This window comes from Lontra canadensis, unplaced genomic scaffold (assembly GCF_010015895.1).
Source record: "Lontra canadensis isolate GAN:19392208 unplaced genomic scaffold, GSC_riverotter_1.0 scaffold15, whole genome shotgun sequence".
In the NCBI taxonomy this organism is placed as follows: Eukaryota; Metazoa; Chordata; class Mammalia; order Carnivora; family Mustelidae; genus Lontra; species Lontra canadensis.
Genome location: NW_022631009.1, coordinates 8787288 through 8814357, shown reverse-complemented (window position 1 = coordinate 8814357; position 27070 = coordinate 8787288). Strand labels below are relative to the sequence as shown.

The 27070-nt window shown below is 33.6% G+C and overlaps 1 protein-coding gene across 2 annotated transcripts in view; it reads right to left on the bottom strand.

Annotated features, from left to right (window-relative positions):
- The window catches only part of CSMD3 (CUB and Sushi multiple domains 3), a 1221727-nt gene that overhangs the window by 770076 nt on the left and 424581 nt on the right, over positions 1 to 27070 (bottom strand). For both annotated transcript variants that reach the window (XM_032858445.1, XM_032858446.1), the window contains exon 6: positions 3801 to 3913. In XM_032858445.1, coding sequence (XP_032714336.1) covers positions 3801 to 3913 — 113 coding nt within the window. The remainder of the gene's footprint in view (positions 1 to 3800; positions 3914 to 27070) is intronic.

The following is a 27070-nucleotide window of genomic DNA, read 5'->3' as shown; positions in this document are numbered from 1 at the left end:
GAAGGATGACAACCTCTTTGAGAAACTATGTAATATAAAGCATATTCCCTCCTAACTTTAAAATGCACTGTATTTACTATTGATGTATCTTTGTTAAATTGAAAGTAAGTGTCTATAAAATGTTAACCTACATAAGAAGAATAACATAAACAAGGTTATAGGAGGAAAAGGAAAATCAAAATGTAATAAAATGTGGAAGAATCTACTAAACATAATCTGTAATATAGAAATATTCATATATTTGGATAACTGGAATTAATTATATGCTGCACTTCCTAAACGTATATACCAAAGACAATATTGTAATTATCTACAGATACAGTATCTTTGTGCATTAAAAAGATGTGAAATGTTGAATAACTTAAAATTAAAAATGTAATAATATTTTATAGTTGAATAATGGAGACTGATGGGTAAAAACAATACTTTTAAATAAACATGATCTAGAGGTAAGGCTTTATGTATTGGACAATTGTCATCTGAAAATCTCTTTCCAATTTAGAAATTAAGAACACATGATCAAATATTCATAAAAATGGAAAATAATATATTCTAGGTTTATAATTAAAATTAAATGACAATGTTATGAAGGTTTCAATAAATAAATACGAGAACTTCCAAATACTACAGATAAGAAAAATTACACCACTTATGTGTGACATAGAACAATTCAAGTTCTCATTAGAAGAGATTTAATGAAACTTGAATGCAAGAAGAATTTTAAAAGCAAAGACAAATGATATTGAAATAAGTTTCTTTGGGCAAGATTTGCAAATTAAAGAGGAAAAATTTGTGAAACATAGTAGAGATAATAATAGGGTTTTCAAAGAAGGGATTTTCAATATAAATAAACTCTGGGGGAAAAAAGAGTTTTATTTTAGACAGAAGTGGACATATTCAGTGTGGGATCTAGGGAGGGGGAAGCAATTTGCATATCAAAGGCAATTTATTTAAATCAAGACTTTTCTGAGCATTTTTGAGTGAAAACAACATTTGTTAGTGTGTTCTCCACTACCTCTACTTAACCCTATTGAAATTATGTCTTAACTAACAAGGAAGCTAACTTCTAATACAATTTAAAGGATGCTCTAGTAAGGAAAACATGTTAGTGTGTCTATGTGCCTACTCCATGATGGGAAACACTATAAAACACAGCTAATCAGGAACCTTAGTAAGTTTGCAGTTAATTTTCAAAGTTTCTTTTTTTTTGTTTTTGTTTTGTTTTTTATAAAAAACACAAGTTAAACAAAAACGCTATGGAGAAACTATTCAGTCTTTGGAAACCTGGAGCTTCATTAAAACATTAAACAATTTCAAAATAATATAATTCAATAATAATCACTGGGTACTCAATAAGTTTTTGAGTTATTAAGAAACTATATTACATGGAGACCTGGTTCTGACTTCTGTATAGTATATTCCATAATTTTTGTTGTCTTTCATTGTCTTTAATCTAGGTACCAGTGATATTAAATGGTAGCATAGAACAATGTAAAACAGGAAGATTAGCATTTCATGCTAGGGCATGTCTTTCAGGTTGTCAAAATTATGAATTTTACAGCTATTTAAGTTAGCTTCTTAGGTTTTTTATTTTTTTTATTTATTTATTTTTTAGCCCAAATTGGTTTATAGTTTTAAGAATTACTTCTCCAAATGAATTTATGTTGTCTAGGTAAAATACTGTTTGGACATAATTATTAGAAAAATCAGGCCTAAATGACAAAAGTTTTAAAAGGATACATGGAAAGGTGGATTTTTATATAATAAACTTTTTCTTGATCATGTTATAAAATCATAGCTTCCATTTTTGTAGGCCACTTTATTTCCTCTACATATAGATTACACCAAAAATTATCATCTTTGAACTCCTTTTGCTGAAGAAAATAGAAAAAATACATCCTCCATAAAACACTTCCTTTCTATTTTACTGCAGTGAATTCATTGTTAGGCTCTTTTTCACTCCTGAAACCAGATAGGCAATGCTAGAAAATCAAATTGAACCTGAAGCTACTATAAAAGTCAATTTAAGATCAGCAAGTAGAATACTGAAAATAATAATTACATACACAAATCTACTGGAAGCTTAGCACTATTGCCTTATGATGCAAAACAACCCTATCTAAAGATACCAGTTTTATGAAACCATACTACATAAAGCAAATGAAGTATCATTTTATTTTTGAGATAGATCATTTTTTCCCTCCAGGTTGTACATTTAAATATAAAATACTTTATTTCTATTCAGATAAGGAAGAAAAGACATCTGACTGAAAGATGCCATGAATCTAGTAGAAAAGATCACCACATGAGTCAAAGATGATAGTCTTTTGAATTTCTGCCATGCCATCTGCTTTAACCCATTGAAGAGGGGAATTAGAGACATAAAATCATGCCACTAGAAAACTCCAAAAGGAAGGGGCCGACCCAGAGACATAAAGAAGCTCTGCAAGATTTTTTTATAGAAAGAGTCCTCTGATTCCTGAAGTACAAAAAGTTTTAGATATTGAAATTGGAAATTCAACAAAATATTATTTCCAATTTAAAAGTGACACTGGCTGAAACTGGTAAGATTCAAGTTACTTTGCTCTGGACAGCTATTTTTAATAAAATATATAAAAGTAATTTTTTATGCATATTTAATTTTCAATTTTAAAATATAGTATTTTATGATGAGTAGTATATTGTTATGAGAAAGGATTTAAGAGCATATTTTCATTCATGCTTCCACTCAAATTAACTACATTAGCAATAGAAATTATAGATTTTTCTACAGTGGATTTTGTCCAAAATGTTGACTTTTAAGTTATTACTTTAGAGATTTTTATTACAGTAATACTTAATACATTATTATAAATGTCAAAATACCAATCACATTAATTTGTTACTATTATTGTCAGAAATCTCATTGAAAGGACATCTATAGATAGGTTACTGGCCTTCAAAATATAAATTAATTGTTGAAATTTGTATTCCAGAAAACAGTATGTGGCCTAATAACATTTTAGGTATTAATTATAAGCTGCCTAAAGTCACCATATTAAATTTGTAAAGTGCCTAAGACTTAAGACTACTAAAAAGGAAAGCATTAAATAAAAAGAGAAAAACAGATAAATGGAAAAATGTAAACTATGGCAGTGCTCACGATTCCCTTAACAGGAGCTGATACACTACTGAGAATGAAATGAATTATTTACATAAGTAGTCTGAGGATAAAGTACACTAAACCCACATAATGTTAATAAATATTGTAGAAGCTACATTTTCATTAACACTCCATCTTCATAATAATCTTGTTCTAAATAAAAAGATTTTTCAAGTTAATACATCAAATACTATATCCCTCTTATTCAAAATTATGCCTCTTAATAAAAATAGTGGATAATAATCCTAACAAGGTTAATTAAACTAGCAATAGCAAACACACTGTATATGAAAATGGATTTCAATTGATAGAGAGCCTATTTACAACTGCAGGTTTTCTGCAGTGTTTTGTGGCACAGCTTTAGGAAGCATGCCTATTTGCTAAAGCACTTTATTAAAGTAAACATGACATCTGTAACATATTATCTTTCAGAGGTCATAATATTCTCTGTTTTGAACATGGTGTTATAAAAACCAACTAACTTTTCTATTGTAATTTAGTTATCACATTATTACCTCAGCAAGAGAATGACTAGTTTTGCTTATTCAAATTACCATTCATTAATGCAAAAGGTATTTTGCTTCTATTGCAAAATCTGGCTGTATATACCAAAATCACTTCACATATCAAAAGAGACAGAGGAATTCATTAAACATACCTTGATAGGGAGCACTAAATCCACGATATCGGTGATTGCTGTCTGTAACAAAATGCAGTCTGAGCCAGTTTTTGTTGCTGATAATTGGTGGTGGTATATTCATTCCAGATAACCTGAATTATAAAAGACAACAACAAAAAAATCTTTAAAAATTTTTCACCAGTATATTTTTTCACTGAATTGGGACCCAGAGAAATGTCTACCTGTATATAATATTCATGACATTACATTGTTAATTTTTAAATACGGATAAATTAGTTATTTTATGCATAGGAAAGTCAATCATAGAATGCTACAACTCCAAACGTGTTTTTTAATCAGATTGCATACATTAATAAAATAAACTGTGAACTGGAAATAATTTTTTATTCACCCAAATTTATTGCCTACATAATAATACGCATAAAAGAGGCTGAGCTAATGGTGCTGATCTTTACGCTCCTCAAATATATGTTGATAAAGTATAGTTAGAAAATAGAAAGACTTCAAAGCAATTGATATACTCTTATCACCTAATGTATTTTCTATATTTCATATTCTATGGCAAATTTCCCAATTTCTTAGGGCAACCACTCTTTTAATGTGATTTCTAATACTACAAACTTTTGTAATTATGTTTCATTATATGTACTTCTATAATGCACTGGAGGGCTGCCCCAAGTGACAGACAGAAACAGATTGTATTTTGGATGTATATTTACTCTCCATATATTTAGTCACAAAGGTACCAATTCATAGTCTCCTTAAAGCAAGATACCTAGAGTAAAACTTTTGGAACTATGCCCCAGATACTGGTCATGGTTAAGAGATGAAGTAACACTCCTGTTCTATGTCCTTTGAAGACTTCCAGGGAAGCAGTTTCTCTAATTTCATTCAACAAAGGAATATTACATCCACATACTTACACATTTAAATCCTAGGTGTGTGCTATAAAGTAAAGGTAAAATATTCTCAAAAACTAGACTATTACTATACTAATACTAGACTATTACTATTATTATTTTAGTGAAGGAGAGTTCTTCATTAAGGTTTCCTAATAACCAGTATATGGTGTATCCTTACTATTCAAAGCTTTTGCTTTTCTTCAACACACAGCAAAATAGCTGGGGTGTGTGTGTGTGTGTGTGTGTGTGTGTGTGTGTGTGTGTTGGTGGTGGTGATTACAACTCTTAATGCTTTGCAGGCAGTCACTCTAGGGTACCCATATAAGGAGATTGGAATAGATGTTGTACACATTAATAAGTGTCGAGATGTAGACATGGTGTTGTAAGGACCTTTATCCAAACTGTTCCCTTATTTCTCCCAAAACCTACTTTCCCATAATATTTGGGAACTAGCCATCATTTTCCACTGATGGCTATCTGCCAGGGCATAGAAATATGAATTCACCTCTACTGTATCATTGTGGGCAAAGGTATATGCACAGGTGAATAGAATGGTCTTGGCAATATAATTGTGTGATTTAATGTTCATGATTCTAATATGAACAAGATAGGTTCTTATCCCTTGTTCTGCTTTGGAATGCATCTTCTCAAACTTTTCTCTATTAATGCCCTATTTTCTCTCTCTTTTCATAGGGGTGACTCTATTTATTGTTGCAGCTGCCTCCTTTGTTCATATCTGAATTTAGCAAATAAAGATATGTATATGACTTTAACGCTAAGACTGAAGTTTTAAATTTTTACTTCATTACTTTCAAAACTATCCAGGTTATGTTTTCCTTTGCTTGCTTATTGGTTGGTTTGGTTTGAAAAGCAATTTCAAAGAGAAAGTATTTAGATTTGATACAATTATATTTTCAATAGACTAGCATGTTCCATGCCAGGATTTGATTTACAATTTGGTTTTCTTCACTTCCTTGATTTCATGCCCATAAATATCCACTAGGGAAAGCTTAAATTATTTTAGACAGTCTGAACACATTTCTAAGTATAATGAGACTCTAATACATGGTTGGTTGTAATACATTAAAGTACAGAGTTTGGAGAGAAAGGTCCTTAGAAGATCCAATAAAAGAACTCAACAAGGACATCAACAAGTGAGAGAGAAAAGAAGATGAAACAGACAACAAAAAGAATAAACTTCCCATCTTTCCTAGGGACATCAAAGATAATTTCAGCAACAGAGGGTAGAAAAGGCAACTAATAGCTACCATGGAACTATAGTTTGCAACCTGAATTCACCTTCAGGAATTGAGAAAGGTGGAACTGAATATATTAGAGCTACAATAGCTAGAAGCACAATGCACATGAGATGGAGGAAATAATGACAATTTAACAGGGGTGCATATAAGATATTTCTGACAGCCTCAATGTTTCAGTTTATGAAGCAGAACCATAGGTAAGCCAAGACACTGAACCAGAAGGCAAGTATATCACAGCATCTCTCCTTCCCAATGATAGTCTCCTAGTACTGCATATTATTAAAGATAATTTATACAATATGGCTTTGTCTATGTCTTATGGAGCAATCTGGGAAATGCATATAAATATTTCTGTACCATATTTCATATGTTATCAGGACATCTACGAATGGAAGATTGAGCATAAATTCTGCCTAGAATGATTCCATTAAATTAACTCAGATAATTTATTAAGTACTAAAGGAGATATTTCCTAAATATAAATCACTGTTATCCTTATCTCACTATGGTCATTTGAAGGTAAGCATATATGGGTTCATTCTAGTACAAAGTCTTCTGGATAACAAAGAGATTTAGTGTATTCAACAATTATTTACTGAGCACTGATTATATAACAAACAGTGACACTAAGGGTTGGAAATACAGTAGTAAATACTACAGACAAGATCCACAATCTTGCAAAGTGAAAATAAAGAAAGTCACAAAGATAACTCAAGATAATTTCAGATGGTGGCAAGAGATGTACAAAAATATTAAAAAGTAATATGATAAAGAATGTCTAGAGGAGGAGGAGCAAGATGATAGAGGACTGGCAGACTTAAATTTTGCCTATTCCCAGGAATTCAGCTAGATAGTTATCAAACCATTCTGAAGACCTGTCAACTCAACAGGAGATTGAAGAGAAGAATAGTAGCAATTTTATGAACAGAAAAGTGACCACATTTTCTAAGGTAGAATGTGCGGAGAAGTGAATTTGAGATGATACATGGGAAGAGAGATTGCAAAGGGAGGGGCTGGCTCCTGTGGAGCACAAAATCAGAACTTTTAGAAGTCTGTTCCACTGAGGAATTTTGCTCCAGAGTCTAAGCAGGAGGATGAGACCTAGCAAGGACAGTGTAGTCTCAGGACCAATGAGGTCACAGAAAGACCAGGGGTACCTGAGTGCAGCAGAGTTCTCAGGTATCAGAGTGGGGAAGCTGGCTGTAGAGATGGAACCGAGAAGTGAGCTCTGTGCTCCGGGTTACCTTAAACCATGATCCAAGGCACAGTCAGGCCAGTACTCTTCAAACAGGGATCTCACAAGTGGGAGATCTGAGGAGACCTACCCCTTCCTCCTCTGGGAGGAATGGAGGGGGAATATGCCACAGGAATCTGCTAGGATTAAAGACTCCAAATGGGTCCATGTGCCAGAGATGGAAACACTTGCTAAGAGGATGGGGGAGCATGGAACACAGCTACTGGCCAGAGAGAAAGGAGTGATTGACTGCTTATCTCTGAAGCTGCACTGAGGAGTGGGTCCCTGAGCTCTCGGCTCCTCTGGGTTGGAGATTTGGAGGCCTCCATTTTCATTCTCAACCTCCAAAGCTCTACAGAAAGTGCTCAGGGAAAAAAAGGTACCAAGAGCAAATGTGAGCAGATTACTTAGCCTGAACCCTGGCAAGGGCGGTGCAATTCCACTTTGGTCAGACATTTAAGAATAACTGCAACAGGACCGTCCTCCAGAAGATCGGCAAGAACATCCAGCAATAAACAAGTTTACTGGTCAATGAGAACTGTAAAACAGCAGGGCTAGGAAAATATAGCTCATAGAATTCATGGCTTTTACCCCACAATTATTTAGTCTTTCAAACTTAAATTTTTTTAATGTTTTTTTTTTCTTATTCTATTTTTTAAAATTTTTCCTCTTTTCTATTTTAACCTTTTAAACTATTTTATCTTACCAACACTTTTTATTTTTTTTAATTTTCATTATTATAGTCATATTACATCCCTTCATTGTATTTAACCTTATTTTTTGTATAGATATGAGTTTTTCTTTAAAATTTTGGGATATAGTTTCTTCTAACAGATCAAAAAATACCCTAAATCTAGGATATGGCTTTGTTCCTGTCTCCAGACTGATCACATTCTCTCCTTTATTTTTTCGTTTTTTCAACCAGCTCCTTATCTTATTAATTCTTATTTTAGAATCTTTTCTAATTTTCATCTTACAGTCATATTCCATCCCTTCATCATGTTTACCCTTATTTTTCTATATAAATATATACGCTTTTCTTTCTTTAAAATTTTGGGAGGCAGTTTCCTCTAACAGACCAAAATACATAAATATATATATATATTTTTTTTTTTTTCTCTTTCTTCAACCCCAGTTTCAGAACTCTTTTGATTTGATCAGTGCATATTTTTCTGAGGTCATTGATACCTTTTTAGTATTTTGTTCTCTCATTTATTTATTCTTATCTGGTTAAAATGAAAAGGCAGAAAAACTCACCTCAAAAGCAAGAACAAGAGGCAGTGCTGAAGGCTAGGAAAATAATCAATACAGACATTACTAAGATGTCAGAACTGGAGTTCAGAATGATGATTATAAACATGCTAGTTGGGCTTGAGAAAAGCATAGAGGATACTAGAGAAGCCCTTTCTGGAGAAATAAAAGAACTAAAATCTAACCAAGTTGAAATCAAAAAAGCTATTAATGAGGTGCAGTAAAAATGGAGGCTCGTACTGCTAGGATAAATGAGGAAGAAGAGAATTAGTGTTATAGAAGACAAAATGATGGACAAGAAAGAAGCTGAGAAAAAGAAAGATACACAACTACTGGACCACAAGGAGTGAATTCAAGAGATAAGTGATACCATAAGATGAAACGATATTAGAATAATTGGGATCCCAGAAGAAGAGAAAGGTGGCAGAAAGTAATTGGAGCAAATTGTAGTAGAAAAGTTCCCTAATTTGGCAAAGAGAACAAGCATCAAAATCCAGGAGGCACAGAGAAACCCCCTCAAAATCAATTAAAATAGGTCAACAACCCATCATCTCATAGTAAAACTTACAACTCTCAGTGACAAAGAGAAAATCATGAAAGCAGCCCCAGACAAGAGGTCTGTAACACACAATGGTAGAAATATTGGATTGGCAGCAGACCTATCCAAAGAGACCTAGCAGGCCAGAAAGTACTGGCATGATATATCCAGAGCGCCAAATGAAAAAAAATATGCAGCCAAGAATACTATATCCAGCTAAACTGTCATTGAAAATAGAAGGAGAATAGAAAACTTCCAGGACAAACAAAAACTAAAAGAATTTACAAACACCAAACAAGCCCTATGGAAATATTGAAAGGGGTCCTCTAAGCAAAGAGAGAGCCTAAGAGTAACACAGGACAGAAAGGAACAGAGACAATATGAAGTAACAGTCACCTTAGAGGCAATACAAGGGCACTAAATTAATATCTTTCAATAGTTACCCTGAATGTAAATGGGCTAAATGCCCCCAATAAAAAGACACAAAGTATCAGAATGGATAAAAAACCAAGACCCATTGATATGATGTCTGCAAGAAACTCATTTTGGACACAAAGACACCTGCAGATTTAAAGTGAGGGGGTGGAAAACAATTTAGCATGCTAATGGACATCAAAAGAAAGCTGGGGTAACAATCCGTATATCAGATAAATTGGATTTTACACCAAAGACTATAATAAGATATGAGGAAAGACAGTATATCATACTTAAAGGATCTGTCCAACAAGAAGAACTAACAATTTTAAATATCTATGCCCCTAATATGGGAGTAACCAACTATATAAACCAATGACAAAATCAAAGAAACACATCAAAAATAATACAATAATAGTAGGGTACTTTAACATCCCCTCAAAGAAATGGACAGATCATTTAAGAAAAATATCAACAGCTTTAAATAACACACTGGACCAAATGGATATCATGAATACATACAGAACATTCAATCACAAAGAAACAGAATGCACTTTCTTCTCTGGTGTACATGGAACATTCTCCAGAATAGATCACATCCTGGGTCAAAAATCAGGTCTCAGCTGGTAAAAGATTAGGGTCATTCCCAGCATATTTTTGGACCAAACACTAGAACTCAATCATAAGAGGAATGTTGGAAAGAACTAAAAAATTTGGAGGCTGAAAAGCATCCTGCTAAAGAATGAATGGGTCAACCATGAAATTAAAGAAGAATGGAAAAAATTCATGAAAATGAAAACAAAGCTCTTCAAAATCTTTGGGACACAGTAAAGGCCACCCTGAGAGGAAAGTATATAGCAATGCAAGCCTTGCTCAAGCTATGAACAGACACTTCTCCAATGAAGACATACAAATGGCTATCAGACACATGAAAAAATGTTCATCATCACTAGCCATTACGGAAATTCAAATTAAAACCACATTGAGATACCACATTACACCAGTTAGAATGGCCAAAAATAGCAAGACAGGAAACAACATGTGTTGGAGAGGATGTGGAGAAAGGGGAACCCTCTTACACTGTTGGTGGGAATGCATGTTGGTGCAGCTACTTTGAAAAACAATGTGGAGATTCCTCAAGAAATTAAAAATAGAGCTTGCCTATGACCCTGCAATTGCACTACTGGTTATTTACCCCAAAGATACAGATGTAGTGAAAAGAAGGGCCATCTCTATCCCAAAGTTTATAGCAGCAATGGCCATAGTCACCAAACTGTGGAAAGAACCAAGATACCCTTCAATGGACGAATGGATAAGGAAGCTGTTGTTCATATACACTATGGAGTATTATGCCTCCATCAGAAAGGATGAATACCTAACTTTTGTAGCAACATGGATGGGACTGGAAGAGATTATGCTGAGTGAAATAAGTCAAGCAGAGAGAGTCAATTATTATATGGTTTCACTTATTGTGGAGCATAACAAATAGCATGGAGGACAAGGGGAGATGGAGAGGAGAAGGGAGTTGAGGGAAATTGGAAGGGGAGGTGAACCATGAGAGACCATGGACTCTGAAAAACATTCTGAGGGTTTTGAAGGGGCGGGGGGTGGGAGGTTGGTGGAATCAGGTGGTGGGTATTAGAGAGGGCACGGATTGCATGGAGCACTGGGTGTGGTGCAAAAACAATGAATACTGTTACGCTGAAAATTAAAAAAAAAAAAAAAAGAAAAGAAACAAGAAAGGTTGCACGCACACAACTTAACCCTACATCTAAAGGAGCTGAAGAACAGCAAAGAAAGCCTAAACCCAGCAAGAGAAGGGAATCATAAAAATCAGAGAAGAAAGCAATGAAATGGAAACCAAAAAAACAATAGAACAGATCAATGAAACTAGGAGCTGGTTCTTTGAAAGAATTAATAAGATTGATAAACCCCTGGCCAGACTTATCAAAAAGAAAAGAGACAGGACCCAAATTAATAAAATCATGAATGAAAGAGGAAAGATTACAACCAACACCAAAGAAATACAAAGAAGTAGAAGAACATATTATGAACGACTATACCCCAGCGAATTAGATAACTAGGAAGAAATGGATGTATTCCTAGAGACAGATAAACTAACAAAATGGAACCAGGAAGAAATACAAAACCTGAACAGACCCATAACCACTAAGGAGATTGAAGCAGTCATCAAAAATCTCCCAACAAACAAGAGCCAGGATCAGAAGGCTTCCCAGGGGAATTCTACTAAACATTTAAAGTAGAATTAATACCTATTCTCCTGAAACTGAAAAATAGAAATGGAAGGAAAACTTCCAAACTTGTTTTATGAGGCCAGCATTACCTTGATCCCCAAACCAGACAAAGACCAAAGACCAAGGAGGATTACAGACCAATATCCCTGATGAACACAGATGCAAAAATTCTCACCAAAAAATGCCAATGGGATCCAACAGTACAGCGAAAGAGTTTTTCACCAAGACCAAGCGGAATTTATTCCTGGGCTGCAAAGTTGGTTCAATATCATAGATCAATCAATGTAATATAATACATTAATAAAAGAAAGAACAAGAACCATATGATACTCTCAATAGATGCCGAAAAAGCATTTGACAAAGCATAGCATTCTTTCTTGATCAAAACTCTTCACATTGTAGGCATAGAAAATACATACCTCATTATCATCAAAGACATCTATGAAAAACCCACAATGAATATCATTTTAAGGGGAAAAAACTGAGAGCTTTTCCCCTAAGGGCAAGAATGTCCTCTATCACCACTGCTATTCAATATGGTACTAGAGGCCCTAGCCTCAGCAAACAGACAAGAAAAAGAAATAAAAGGCATCAGAATTGGAAAGAAGTCAAACTCTCACTCTTTGCAGATGATATGATACTTTATGTGGGAAACCCAAAAGACTTTACTCCAAAACTTCTAGAACTCATACATGAATTCAGTAAAGTGTCAGGATATAAAATCAATGCACAGAAATCAGTTGCATTTCTATACACAACAGCAAGACAGAAGAAAAAGAAATTAAGGAATCGATCCCATTTACAACTGCACCCAAAACCAAAAAATACCTAGGAATAAATCTAAACAAAGTATCAAAGAATCTATACTCAGAAAACTATAGAGTATTCATGAAAAAAAATTGAGGGAGACACAAAGAAATGAAAAAACTTTCCATGCGCATGGATTAGAACAAATATTGTGAAAATGTCTATGCTATCTAAAGCAATCTATACATTTAGTGCAATCCCTATTAAAATACCATACATTTTTTTTTCAAAGAAATGGAACTAATAATCCTAAAATTTATATGGAACCAGAAAAGATCCCAAATAGCCAGAAGAATGTTGAAAAAGAAAGCCAAAGTTGGTGGCATCACAATTCCAGACATCAAGTTCTATTACAAAGCTGCAACCATCAAGATAGTGTACTGTCACCAAAACAGACACACAGATCAATGGAACAGAATAGAGAGCCCAGAAATGGACCCTCAACTCTGTGGTCAACTAATCCTTGGCAAAGCAGGAAAGAATGTCCAATGGGAAAAAGACAGTTTCTCCAACAAATGGTGTTGGGAAAATTGGACAGCCACATGCAGAAGAATGAAACTTGATCATTTCCTTACACCACACACAAAAATAGACTCGAAATGGATGAAAGACCTCAGTGTGATACAGGAATCCATCAAAATCCTTGAGGAGAACACAGGCAGCAACCTCTTCAACCTCAGCTGCAGCAACTTCTTAAAACATTGCAAAGACAAGGGAAGCAAGACCAAAAATGAACTATTGGGACCTCATCAAGATCAAAAGCTTTTGCACAGTAAAGGAAAAAGTCAACTGTCAGAATGGGAGAAGATATTCGCAAGTGACATATCAGATAAAGGGCTAGTATCCCAAATCTATAAAGAATTTATCAGACTCAACACCCACAGAACAAATAATCCAATCAAGAAATGGGCAGAAGACATAAACAGACATTTCTGCAAAGAAGACATCCAGCTGGCCAGAAGACACATGAAAAAGTGCTCCACATCACTCAGCATCAGGGAAATACAAATCAAAACCAGAGTGAGATACCACCTCACACCAGTTAGAATGGCTAACATTAACAAGTCAGGAAATGGCAGATGGTGGCAAGGATGGAGAGAAAGGGGAACCCTCCTACACTGTTGGTGGGAATGCCAGCTGGTGCAGCCTCTCTGGAAAACAGCATGGAGGTTCCTTAAAAAGTTGAAAATAGAGCTACCCTATGACCCAAAAATTGCACTACTGGGGTAATTACCCTAAAGATACAAATATAGTGACCTGAAGGGCATGTGCACCTGAATGTTAGTATCAGCAATATCCACAATAGTCAAACTATGCAAAGAGTCCAGATGTACATCAAGAGATGAATGGATAAAGAAGTTGTGGTATATATTTATAATAGAATATTATGCGGCCATCAAAAAAGGGAAATCTTGTCATTTATAATGATGTGGATGGAATTATAGGGTATTATGCTAAGTAAAATAAGTCAGAGAAAGCCAATTATCATATGCTCTCACTGATATGATGAATTTGAGAAACAAGGCAAATGATCTTAGAGGAAGGGAGGAAAAATAAAACAAGATAAAACCAGAGAGAGAGACAAACCATATGAGACTCTTAATCTCAGGAAACAAACTAAGGTTTGTCGGATTGGAGAGGAGTGGGAGGGATAGGGTGGCTGGGTGATAGACATTGGGGATGGTATATGTTATGGTGAGAAAAAAGAAAAAAAATGTCTGGAAATGAGGTTTCACTTGTTCTAATGTATTTTCCATTTTACGCTCAGAACAGCCATACTCATGAGTATATGTTTTAAATTACTAACCTGGATTTTAGGAGAATTAAATCAAAGAAAAATATGATAATGATTAAATGTCATAAATTTATAGCTTACTATTATGATTTGCATCCAAGAAGAATTCAAAATCTGTCTTTTGAGTAATTAATAAATTAGAATGGACATAGTAATTTAATAATGATATCAAATTTCATTGCATATTCAGTGCAGAAATATAATAATACAGTGTAACTTGCCAATATTACACTTTATATAAATTTTTTATTTTTTAATTTCCTGCAGAAATAAGTAAGTAATCATAAACTGATATTTACTTATTCATTTTAATAAACTGATTTTAAAATCAGATGCAACCTTTTTTTTTGTAGATAGTGCCTCAGAGAATGTAACTGTAAGCAGTACAAAAAAAATTTCAATCAGTTAAGCACAGGAAATCTGAGAGAATCACAGATCTTCACCAGTTTTCACAAGTGTTGAAATCTATTTTAAGCCTATATCTTTGGTTTATAACTCTCTTGTCAGATCCTTACTGCTGTTATTCTCTGACCTTTGGTTCTCAACTCTCTGAAAGTTAGCACTTGCAACAACAGGTGTCCTGTTTGGACTTTATAATCTTTTCTTCTTCTTTTTGTTTTTAATCTTTCCAATGCCCTAAAATCATTCTGTTTTCCTCATCTTTAGTACCCTCAGGCACAGTCAGACCTCAAACCCATAATTATTCTAAGCATCAAAAACCTCACTCTCCCCACATAGTTCTCCTGTACCCTCCCAATTTTACTTATTTCTCTTTCCTACTCTCTCTCCCTTCTTTCCCCTTTTCCTCTTTTACTTCTTTTTACCCACTTCTTTTCTCTGGATTCCTCTGTTGTCCAAGACTGTGTGAGACCAATTGTCTTACTTTGACCTATAAAAATTTCCTAAAATTCATCCTTTCATCTTAACTCAAGACCTTTTCATGAACTTCTCTTTAAAACTAAAATGTCTCTCTTTATTTTTTACTTTCATTTGCTTACTTCATCATTCTCAATGAAGCCAAGTCTTAAAGTTTCAAGATTGCGGTAAATACCGAATGTCCTCTGCATAGTCTTAGCACATCATTATTATTTTGTATAGTAGTAAGTTTTCCATCCTCACTACTATTTTCCATTTTTTTTTGAAGGTAGGTTATTAAATTTCTGGTGCTGAACACAATGATTGATGAATAGTAGATGTACACTGATGCTATTTATCAAGAAATACATGAATATAAGCTGTTTGTGCATATGCCCTCTTTTAGTACTTTTTTTTTTTTCATTTTATTTCTTTTCAGTGTTCCAGCATTCATTGTTTATGCACCACTTCCAGCACTCCATGCAATACGTGTCCTCCATAATACCTACCACCAGGCTCATTCTTATGGCACTTCTCACAACATTCATGTGATTATATTGTACATGTTCTATAGATACGGAGTTAGAAGCAGGAACCACATTGGATTTATCCCTGAACCCATAAGCATATTTTAAATTATAGATGATGAACAGATGCCTACCAAGTTAAATAATATCATAATATTTCTCATAGTGTGTTCTAATAAATATTAGCCACAAAAACTACCTTTGGGGGTGAGGGATGGTACCCCAGTAAAAAAAGACACCGAATTGTTGTTTTATAACCATATCTCTCTCCTCTGTGTTTTTTGTGAAGTTTTAATACAGAATTTCTTTTATTTATTTAAAAAGTAACTCTCCCATTCCCAAACTTTGACATAAAATCAAATAACATGTTGTACAATTATTTAATAGAACCCCTTCAGAAACTACTAATTATATGTATTCATTGATGTCTGGATAGAAATGTGTTTCATAGTCTCAGTAAAAACCAGCATCTTTAAAAATAGTCAAGGAAGAAAAACTTATAAAGTTTCTATTACATTCTACAGCCTATTATAGGTTGGAAAATTATTTTAGCAACAAAAGTAATCTATTTCTGGGATGACATTAAAGGCACTAATCTTCCATGCCATGCAAGTCGTGAGTACTCTGTGTGTGGAGTGTACAGATATCCACACTGACCAGGCTGTGCTTTTTTCCAATACAGATGTCTGTGTTCTTGGTTAGATATTTAAAAGTCACTGAATTGCAGAACACACAATCTTATATGATTTTAACAAGAGCATTAAGAGGCTAAGCATTGTATTAAGCAGTCCAATTATTCAGAAGACAGATGTTATAAAGTATTTACAAAGCAAATGAGAGAAGTGGCTACACTAATATTTTCTTTGCTTTCTAAGCCCACTCCCCCTTTACTGACATTACCCACTTGCTTATCCTCATCTCCACCCTGACTTTAGTTTCCCACATATCCCCTATTTCCCTGATCTCTTAGGTATTTTTCTTATAAAAATTGAATGCTATGGAAAATGTTACTTTTATCTAAACACATGCCTCAGGAAAATCTCTTTATATTTCAGATACAATGTGTTTGTGTCCAGCTACCAAAATTTAATGAAGATGAAATAGAAAAGTTTAATAGTACTATAACTATTTAAAAATTGAATTTGTAATTAAAAACTAGTAAAAAACCTCCATATCCAGATAGTAGTGGAGAATTCTACTGAAAGTATAAAGAATTAACAACAATTTTACCTATTCTTTTTCAGAAAATAGAAGATGAGGGAACACTTCTCAACTCATTTTAGAGGGTTAGTAGTACATTATTTATAAAATCAGACACAGTACAAAACCAGAAAATAAATATAAATAAAAAACAAAATCTTTAGAGCAATACCTCTCAATAAATACAAAACTCTCAATAAAATATTAGTAAACTGATTCATCAAGGTATAAAAAGAATTACACACCATGATCTAGTGAGATTTAGTTAAATTATAGAAGGCTGGCTTAATCTTTGAAAATCAATTAATGTAATCCACCATATCAACAAGTTATAAAAGAAAATTTAATGATCAAATCAATAGACACAGAAAAAGTATTTCATAAAATTCAACATCCATTGATGATAAAAACCCTCAGCAAATTAGGAAGACAGGGAACATCCAAAACTTGATAAAGAACATGTACAAAACCTGTAACATCACAATGTTGAATAACTGAATTTTTTTTATTAAGATCACTAACACTGTACATGACTCTTACTCAACATTGTGCTACAGGTTCTGGTGAGTCCATAAGGCATGGAAAAGAAATTAAAAGGAATATATCATGGAAAGAAAGAAGTTGTTTCTACTTAAAATGACATGATCATTTATGTAGAAAATCCCACACAATCTACAAAATAAACTCCTAGAACTATTAAGTGCATTCAGTCTGGTCACTGAATACAAGATGAATTTAAAAATTCAATTTCTAAATAATAACAATGAACATGTGGACATTTAAAAAAATAATAAATTCAATTTACAATTTCTTGAATAAAATTAAATACTTAGGTATAAATCTAGTGAATTATTTATAGGTTATCAGGAAATTTTAGAAATGCAATAAAAAATCAAAGACATAAGTAACTGAAAAGACATTTCATGTATTTGAAGACTTATCATAATAGAGATATTATTCTCCCCCAAAATAATCTAAGTTTTAATGCAATTCCTATTGAAATTCCAGGAAATTCTGTTTGTAGACATACATAAAGTAATTATAAAATGGACATAGAAAAGTATAAGACCCAGGATAGCTAAAACAAATTTGAAAAAGAAGAACAAAGTCCAAGTAATCAACAACCTTTTCAATAAATGATGCTGGGACCATTGAACAACCATAAAAAAAAAAATATAAACCTCAGTCTAAAGTTCAGACTTGAAAAAAATTAAACATCTGTTTGTGATTTTAAAAACTCTCAGCAAACTGGTAAAATAAAATATTCAACCTGATAAAGGCCATCCATGAAAAAGATACAACTAATGTAATTCTGATAATTCTTTTTTTTTTTTAAGCTTTTATTTATTTATTTGACAGAGAAAGAGATCACAAGCAGGCGGAGAAGTAGGCAGAGGGAGAGAGAGAAGCAGGCTCCCCGCTGAGCAGAGAGCCTGACGCGGGGCTTGATCCCAGGACCCTGGGATCATGACACAAGTTGAAGGCAGAGGCTTAATCCACTGAGCCACCCAGGCACCCCAATTCTGATAATTCTTGAAGGTGAAGAACTCAGTGCTTTCCTTGTAAGATCAGAAACAAATTATAGATGTTCACTCTCAGCACTTCTATTCAGCATTGAATTTTTTTCCTGCTAGTTCAATAAAGAAAACTAAATAGAAGACATGCTAAAGTTAAAGGGTAAAATTGTCTTTGTTTTCAGAGGACATGATTGTATACGTTGAAAATTTCCGTAAATCTGCAAAATGCTAGTGGACCTCATGAATGACTTCATCAAGATCTCAGGATAGAAAATGAATGTACAAAAATCAACTATTTTTCTGTGTCTTAGCAATGAGCAATTGAAAATTGATTTTTTAAGTAAAATACTATATATAGCAATGAGCAATTGAAAATTGATTTTTTAAGTACCACTTAAAAAATAATTGAAAAAGGAATAAATATAAAAAGGTCATTTTAATATGCTTTAAACTTCAAAAAATATATATAAATAATATTTATATACTTAGATAGCCTAAGTAGATAGAGAGATATGCCCACATTCATTTATAGGAGGATTCAACATGGTCACAATTCCATTTTCCCCAATTAATGTATAAATGCAGTATAATTCTTGTGAAAATCTCAGTGGAAATGAATGATTCTAAAGTTCATGTGGAAATATAAAGTACCTAGAGTAACTTTTTTTTAAAGAACCTAATCAGCTGATTCATACTTGTTGATTATAGACTATCAATCTACAGTAACAATGATGAGATGTTGCTGATCTGATATACATCCGGATAAATGGAAAAAAAAATAGAAAGTGTAGAAATAAATCTGCAAGTATATAACCAATTGATTTTTTAAATATCTTATTTATTTATTTATTTATTTTAAATTAACATATAATGTATCATTAGCCCCAGGGGTACAGGACTGTGAATCACCAGATTTACACACTTCACAGCATTCACCATAGTACATACCCTTCCCAATGTCTATAACCCAACCACCCTGTCCCTATCCCCCTCCCCTCAGCAACCCTCAGTTTGTTTTGTGAGATTTAGAGTCTCTTATGGTTTGTCTCCCTCCCAATCCCATCTTGTTTCATTTATTCTTTTTCTACCCCCCAAACCCTCCATGTTGCTTCTCGACTTCCTCATATCAGGGAGATCATATGATAGTTGTCTTTCCCCGATTGACTTATGTCGCTCAGCATAATACACTCTAGTTCCATCCACATTGTTGTAAATGGCAAGATTTCATTTCTTTTGATGGCTGCATAGTACTAAATTGTATATATATGCCACATCTTCTTTATCCATTCATCTGTTGATGGACATCTAGGTTCTTTCCATAGTTTGGCTATTGTGGACATTGCTGTTATAAACATTTGGGTGCACGTGCCCCTTCAGATCACTACATTTGTATCTTTAGGGTAAATACCCAGTAGTGCAATTGCTGGGTCATAGGGTAGCTCTATTTTCAACTTTTTGAGGAACTTCTACACTGTTTTCCAGAGTAGACCAATTGATTTTTAACAAAGTATTCATGGTAACTGAATGAAGGAAAAAATATCCTCTCAACAAATGGTGTGGAAATGAATATTTTAATACAAAAAAATAAGGGAGACTATCTCAACCCCACATAAATATTAACTCAAAATAAATCACAGACATGAATGTAAATGCAAAAAATGTTAAAACTTCCAGAAAAATGCGTGAAAAAAAATCTGTGGATTAGTGGGAGATTTGTTAGATAAGAGAAAAAGCATGAATCACTTCAAAAAAAAAAAGACTTCATATTTTAAAAAGTTCTGCTCATGAAAATATACTATTAAGAAAATTGAATGACAAGCCATAGATGAGGAGCAAGTATTTCTAATGTACATATTTTAAAAAGAAATGTATATACAATACAAAAAGAATTTTCTAAGTTAGTAAGAAAAAGAGATGACTCAAAAAATAGGTAAAATGTTTTGAAAACTTCATGGAGCAAGAAATACAGAAAACAAAGAGGCACATGTAAAGATGCTCAAATTAAAATGAGATACCACTATCCACTTAAGAAAATGACTAATAGGAATATCCACTGAGAACTAATACACTCATTAAAATGGTTATCATTTAAAAACTCAAAGTTCCTTTATCATGTTGAGGTCTTTTATCCATATCGAGTTTATCTTTGTGGACAGTGTAAGAGAATGGTCGAGTTTCATTCTTCTACATATAGCTGTCCAATTTTCCCAGCACCATTTATTGAAGAGACTGTCTTTTTCCACTGTATATTTTTTCCTGCTTTGTTGAAGATTATTTGACCATAGAGTTGAGGGTCCATATCTGGGCTCTCTACTCTGTTCCACTGGTCTATGTGTCTGTTTTTATGCCAGTACTATGCTGTCTTGGTGATCACAGCTTCGTAGTAAAGCTTGAAATCAGGTAATGTGATGCCGCCAGTTTTGTTTTTCTTTTTCAACATTTCCTTAGCAATTAGGGGTCTCTTCTGATTCCATACAAATTTTAGGATTATTTGCTCCAGCTCTTTGAAAAATACTGGTGGAATTTTGATCGGGATGGCATTAAAAGTATAGATTGCTCTAGGCCGTACAGACATTTTAACAATGTTTATTCTTCTGATCCAAGAGCATGGAATGGTCTTCTTTTTGTGTCTTTTTCTGTCTTCTTCAATTTCTTTCATGAGTGTTCTGTAGTTCCTCCAGTACAGATCCTTTACCTCTTTGGTTAGGTTTATTCCCAGGTATCGTATGGGTCTTGGTGCTATAGTAAATGGAATTGATTCTCTAATTTCCCTTTCTGTATTTTCATTGTTAGTGTATAAGAAAGCCACTGATTGTTAGTGTATAAGAAAGCCACTGATTTCTGTATATTGACTTGTATCCTGCCACACTACTGAATTGCTGTATGAGTTCTAGTAGTTTGGGGGTGGAATCTTTTGGGTTTTCCATATAAAGTGTCATGTCATCTGCAAAGAGAGAGAGTTTGACTTCTTCATTGCCAATTTGGATACCTTTTATTTCTCTTCATTGTCTGATTGCTGTTGCTAGGACTTCTAATACTTTGTTGAACAAGAGTGGTGAGAGTGGGCATCCTTGTCGTGTTCCTGATCTCAACGGGAAGGCTGTGAGCTTTTTTCCCATTGAGGATGATATTTGCTGTGGGTTTTTCATAGATAGATTTTATGAAGTTCAGGAATGTTCCCTCTATCCCTATACTTTGAAGCATTTTAATCAGGAAAGGATGCTGGATTTTGTCAAATGCTTTTTCTGCATCAATTGAGAGGCCCATGCGGTTCTTCTCTCTTCTCTTATTGATTTTTTCTATCACATTGATTGATTTGTGAATGTTGAACCATCCTTGTAACCCAGGAATGAATCCCACCTGGTCATGGTGAATAATCTTTTTAATGTGCTGTTGGATCCTATTTGCTAGGATCTTGTTGAGAATCTTAACATCCATATTCATCGGGGATATTGGTCTGAAATTCTCCTTTTTGGTGGGGTCTTTGCCTGGTTTGGGGATCAGGGTAATGCTGGCTTCATAAAAAGAGTCTGGAAGTTTTCCTTCTGTTTCAATTTTTTGAAACAGCTTCAGGAGAATAGGTGTTATTTCTTCTTTGAAAGTCTGGTAGAATTCCCCAGGGAATCCGTCAGGTCCTGGGCTCTTGTTTTCTGGGAGGTTTTTGATCACTGCTTCAATCTCATTACTAGATATCGGTCTATTCAGGTTGTCAATTTCTTCCTGGTTCAATTTTGGGAGTTTACAGTTTTCCAGGAATGCATCCATTTCATCTAGGTTGCTTAACTTATTGGCATATAACTGTTGATAATAACTTCTGATGATTGTTTCTATTTCCTTGGTGTTAGTTGTGATCTCTCCCTTTTCATTCATAATTTTATTAATTTGAGCTTTCTCTCTTTTCTTTTGGATTAGTGTGGCCAATGGTTTATTTATCTTATTGATTCTTTCAAAAAACCAGCTTCTAGTTTCATTGATATGTTCTATTGTATCTCTAGATACAGTAGACCTCAACATGAGACAGGAATCCATCAGAATCCTAGAGGAGAACATAGGTAGTAACCTCTTCGATATCAACCACAGCAACTTTTTTCAAGATACATCTCCAAAGGCAAAGGAAACAAAAGCGAAAATGAACTTTTGGGACTTCATCAAGATCAAAAGCTTCTGCACAGCAAAGGAAATAGTCAACAAAACAAAGAGGCAACCCACAGAATGGGAGAAGATATTCACAAATGACAGTACAGACAAAAGGTTGATATCCAGGATCTATAAAGAACTTCTTATACTCAACACACACAGAACAGATAATCATGTCAAAAAATGGGCATAAGACAGGAACAGACACTTCTCTAATGAAGACATACAAATGGCTATCAGACACATGAAAAAATGTTCATCATCACTAGCCATCAGGGAAATTCAAATTAAAACCATGTTGAGATACCACATTATACCAGTTAGAATGGCCAAAAATAGCAAGACAGGAAACAATGTGTGTTGGAGAGGATGTGGAGAAAGGGGAACCCTCTTACACTGTTGGTGGGAATGCAAGTTGGTGCAGCCACTTTGGAAAACAGTGTGGAGATTCCTCAAGAAATTAAAAATAGAGCTTCCCTATGACCCTGAAATTGCACTACTGGGTATTTACTCCAAAGATACAAATGTAGTGAAAAGAAGGGCCATCTGTACCCCAATGTTTATAGCAGCAATGGCCATGTTCGCCAAACTGTGGAAAGAACCAAGATGCGTTTCAACAGATGAATGGATAAAGAAGATGGGATCCATATACACTATGGAGTATTATGCCTCCATCAGAAAGGATGAATACCCAACTTTCGTATCAACATGGACGGGACTGGAAGAGATTATGTTGAGTGAAATAAGTCAAGCAGAGAGAGTCAATTATCATATGTTTTCACTTATTTGTGGAGCATAACGAATAACATGGAGGACATGGGGAGATGGAGAGGAGAAGGGAGTTGAGGGAAATTGGAAGGGGAGATGAGCCATGAAAGACTATGGACTCTGAAAAACAATCAGGGTTTTGAAGGGGTGGGGGGTGGGAGGTTGGGGGAGCCAGGTGGTGGGTATTACAGAAGGCACGTATTGCATGGAGCACTGCGTGTGGTGCATAAACAATGAATTCTGTTACACTGAAAAGAAATAAAAAACAAAATAAAAAAACTCAAAGTTGTAAGATTGGTGAGAATGAAGAGCAATTTGAACTTTTGTATCTGGCTGGTGGAATGCAATGTGGTAGAGCTACTTTGGAAAACAAGTTAGCAATTTCTTACACAACATACAATCATCATTTTACTTGGCCATCTCACTCTTAGTTATTTACCTAAGAGAAATGAATAAGTATGTCCATACAAAGACTTGTACACAAGTTTTTGTCTTCATTATGTCTTCATCTTCATTCATAATCACCAAAAACTGACAAGTGGTAAATAAATAAACAGATCTGGTACATTCATACAATTATGCTTTATTCACCAATAATAAAGAATGAACTATTGATACTAGCAACAATATAGATGAATATCACAAGCATTGTAAGTGAAAGAATTGATACGATGCATGCTATGTGATTGCATATTGTATAATATTTTATATGACATTCAAAGAAAAGGAAAGACAGTCACAACAGTGATTGCCAAAAGTTGGAGGTGAGGAGAGAGAAGTGACTAAAAAGGGAAACAAGGAAAATTCTGAGTAGAGGGAAACATTGATATCTTTATTTTGGCTGCATGTTTGTATATGTTCATAAAAACACATAAAATTATATGCCTAAGAAGGTTGAATTTTAATGTAAATTACTCTCCCATAAACCTGACTTGAAGAAAACAAATAATTTTAAGAGATTTTGGTTTGGCTGTCAATAGCATTAACAAAATAATAGATATATTTCTTGCTTGGAGCCAATAATTGGAACAAAATAAATGTATTCTCTCAAAGGAAAGGACAAGAAGTCATTTTAATTTCTTGAAAAAGGTCATCCTCTTTATGACTAAACTTCAAATATCATTAGATATATATGCAAATATATATTCAAACTATGAGTAATCTAAATTGTTTTTCCTTGAACAATAATATTAATACTTCTGTTTTAACCATAATTACATCAACAGATTTATTTCCAATGCATTTTTTTCTTTAGGTCTCCTGAATTGGTAATTATACCAGAAAATCATCTAAAGAGCACATGTTTGAAAAGAAAAAAAAAAAATAGCCAGCCATTTACTTTATCTGTTTAAGCCCAATAATTTCATTTATCTTTCTCACTGAACTAACTAAAATAAATAGTTATGTTGGAATCAGACTTCATTTTTTTTTTCATGTCACAATTTTTTGAAATATAGCAGCTAAAGAACATAGGAAATGTTGAATATAAATGATCAGTGTCTGTATACTCAAGCAATGGTTACAGTATAATTCCTTACTTTTCCATAATTTTTTTCATATTGTAAGCACAACAATATATGAATTCTTTTGAGTCATTGACTAAACTTTTAATTGTACCTCCAACACTAAACAGAGCTCTTATTTCTACTTTCCTAAAAATGGAAATTGAATAGCTTCAAATTTACTGTGGATGTAAATATCTTCAAAGACCCATTCAAGAGCATCACTGATCTACTTTTCCAAATACTATCCATATGTATCCATATTCATATACTATCCATATGTAAAAGTACTATCCATATCCAAGGAAAGTATAAAACATTAAAAATTATACATTAATGAGAAAGGATATGGTTGAACAGTCCAAAGAAAGTACACCTCAATTCTGCTCCACTTCCCTTACCCTCTCTCCCCTCTGAAAATCATGGAAACAAATCAAAATAAACAAAACAAAAACGTTTAGAATAGAGTTTCTTAGAGTATAATATTATTCCTATTCTTATGGATTACCTCTTTTTCACAGATTCCCATACTTATAATAAAAAGGTATGTAAATAAATATACAATCTGCAAAACTTGTTAGGTACGATTTATGAGGACTACTAAAATTTTCATAAATTCCCTAATTTTCTCACTTTTCTACCTAAAGTGTTTAAATAGATATTTTCACAAATGAACTACTCATACATTTTACCAGGTTAATATTAGTAATAATAACGTGCAATATTTATTAAGAGCTATTTACTATGTACTGCATATTATTCTAAGCATGCCCATTTAATTATAGAAAATAATACCTATTTATTATGAAATGCAATGAAATTGAGATTTTAATTATGGTGGATTGCTGAATAATATATAAATTTGTAAATACTGCTATTTTATTTGTTGGAAAATCATCACTGTGTTAATTCCAGCCATTCTAAAGGAAGGGATCATTATAATTTACAGTTACATAATCCAGTGGGTATTAAACATTTGTTAAATTCATATAGGGTGTGATAGTTTAAGACAAAGCTTATAATAAGCTCTCAGACAGCTTAAACTGATTAATGTATATGAGTAGTGCTCAATGAAATTACTTTAGTATATGTTCAATGTTGTTTTCTTACTTTAGATGTGTTACTTTGTTCCCCCTTTATTTATGCCACCATCAAGCATATGATTTCTCAAAAAAAATGACTGATAAATGATATTTTCTACATCATTTACCTTTTTATTTTCCTATATTAGTCTCAGTAATTTTTCTTCCTCTCAATTTATTTTATAAACAGTTACATTTTAGTCTGGTGTTTTGTACTACATTGAAGAATTTATAACTTTACTTGGAAAAATCATTTAGATATATAATTATCTATTTTACTATGTTTTTAATTTTGATATTAATTGTGAAACAACACCTACAACACTAGTAAACTCCAAGATCTCACATTACTTTTGCTTAGGACATCAGGGAAAGATTGAAAGATTTATCATTCCTGACAAAAAAGAACAAAGCAAAGCAAAACAAAGGCCAAAAACCATGTTTTATTAATTTCACAGCAAAAAATGCAAACACACTCGGGAAGAATTTTGAAGTGAATGTAATAAAGGATATGTTTATAGAGTTGTCAGAGAGGAACCAAAATGGAATGCTGTGGTACCGAGGGTAATAGGTTTCCACATTACCTTTAGTCCAAATGGGAATTGATTTCCACCTTGTGAAAAATGGGAATGCCTGCACATAGTTAGGCATGGTTCTGGAGTTTGTTACAGGGAATTAAGTCAGTCCCTTCTGTGGCAAAACTCTCAAGAAAGCCAGAGGGCAAGAGAAGGCAGAACAAGGGAGTTGAATTTGGATTAAGGGCAAAGAGAAGGGGCAGAGAATAACAGCAAACTTGTCAATGTGCTCATTGTTTATTTAAAGATACCAGAGATGCAAGGCTGTCTAGTCACAAGACAAGAAAACTATAGCCTGAATACACATAATAGAATATTTAAAATCAAACATTCTTAAAGGCAATGTAAAACTCATCACAGAAGGATAGATAATGTTGATAGTAAAGTCTTTTTTTCCCAAGCTAAGAAGCCATTCAACAAATAACTGTCAGGAGGGTTCCATATACCAACCATTCTTGCTGGGGGTGCCTGAGTGAACACAGTGCCATCTTTGTCTTTGTAGTGGGAGAATATTGTATAATAGATTTTAGCAAGATTAACAGCAGAAATGGAATATCTGTATATAATGAAGTAGAGGAGAGTAAAAGCACTGGGCCATCAAGGGGTGCATGCTCTAGAAAATTTTCTCACCTCCCCTAATACTGTGAGTAAAAGGAACACATTCTAACAA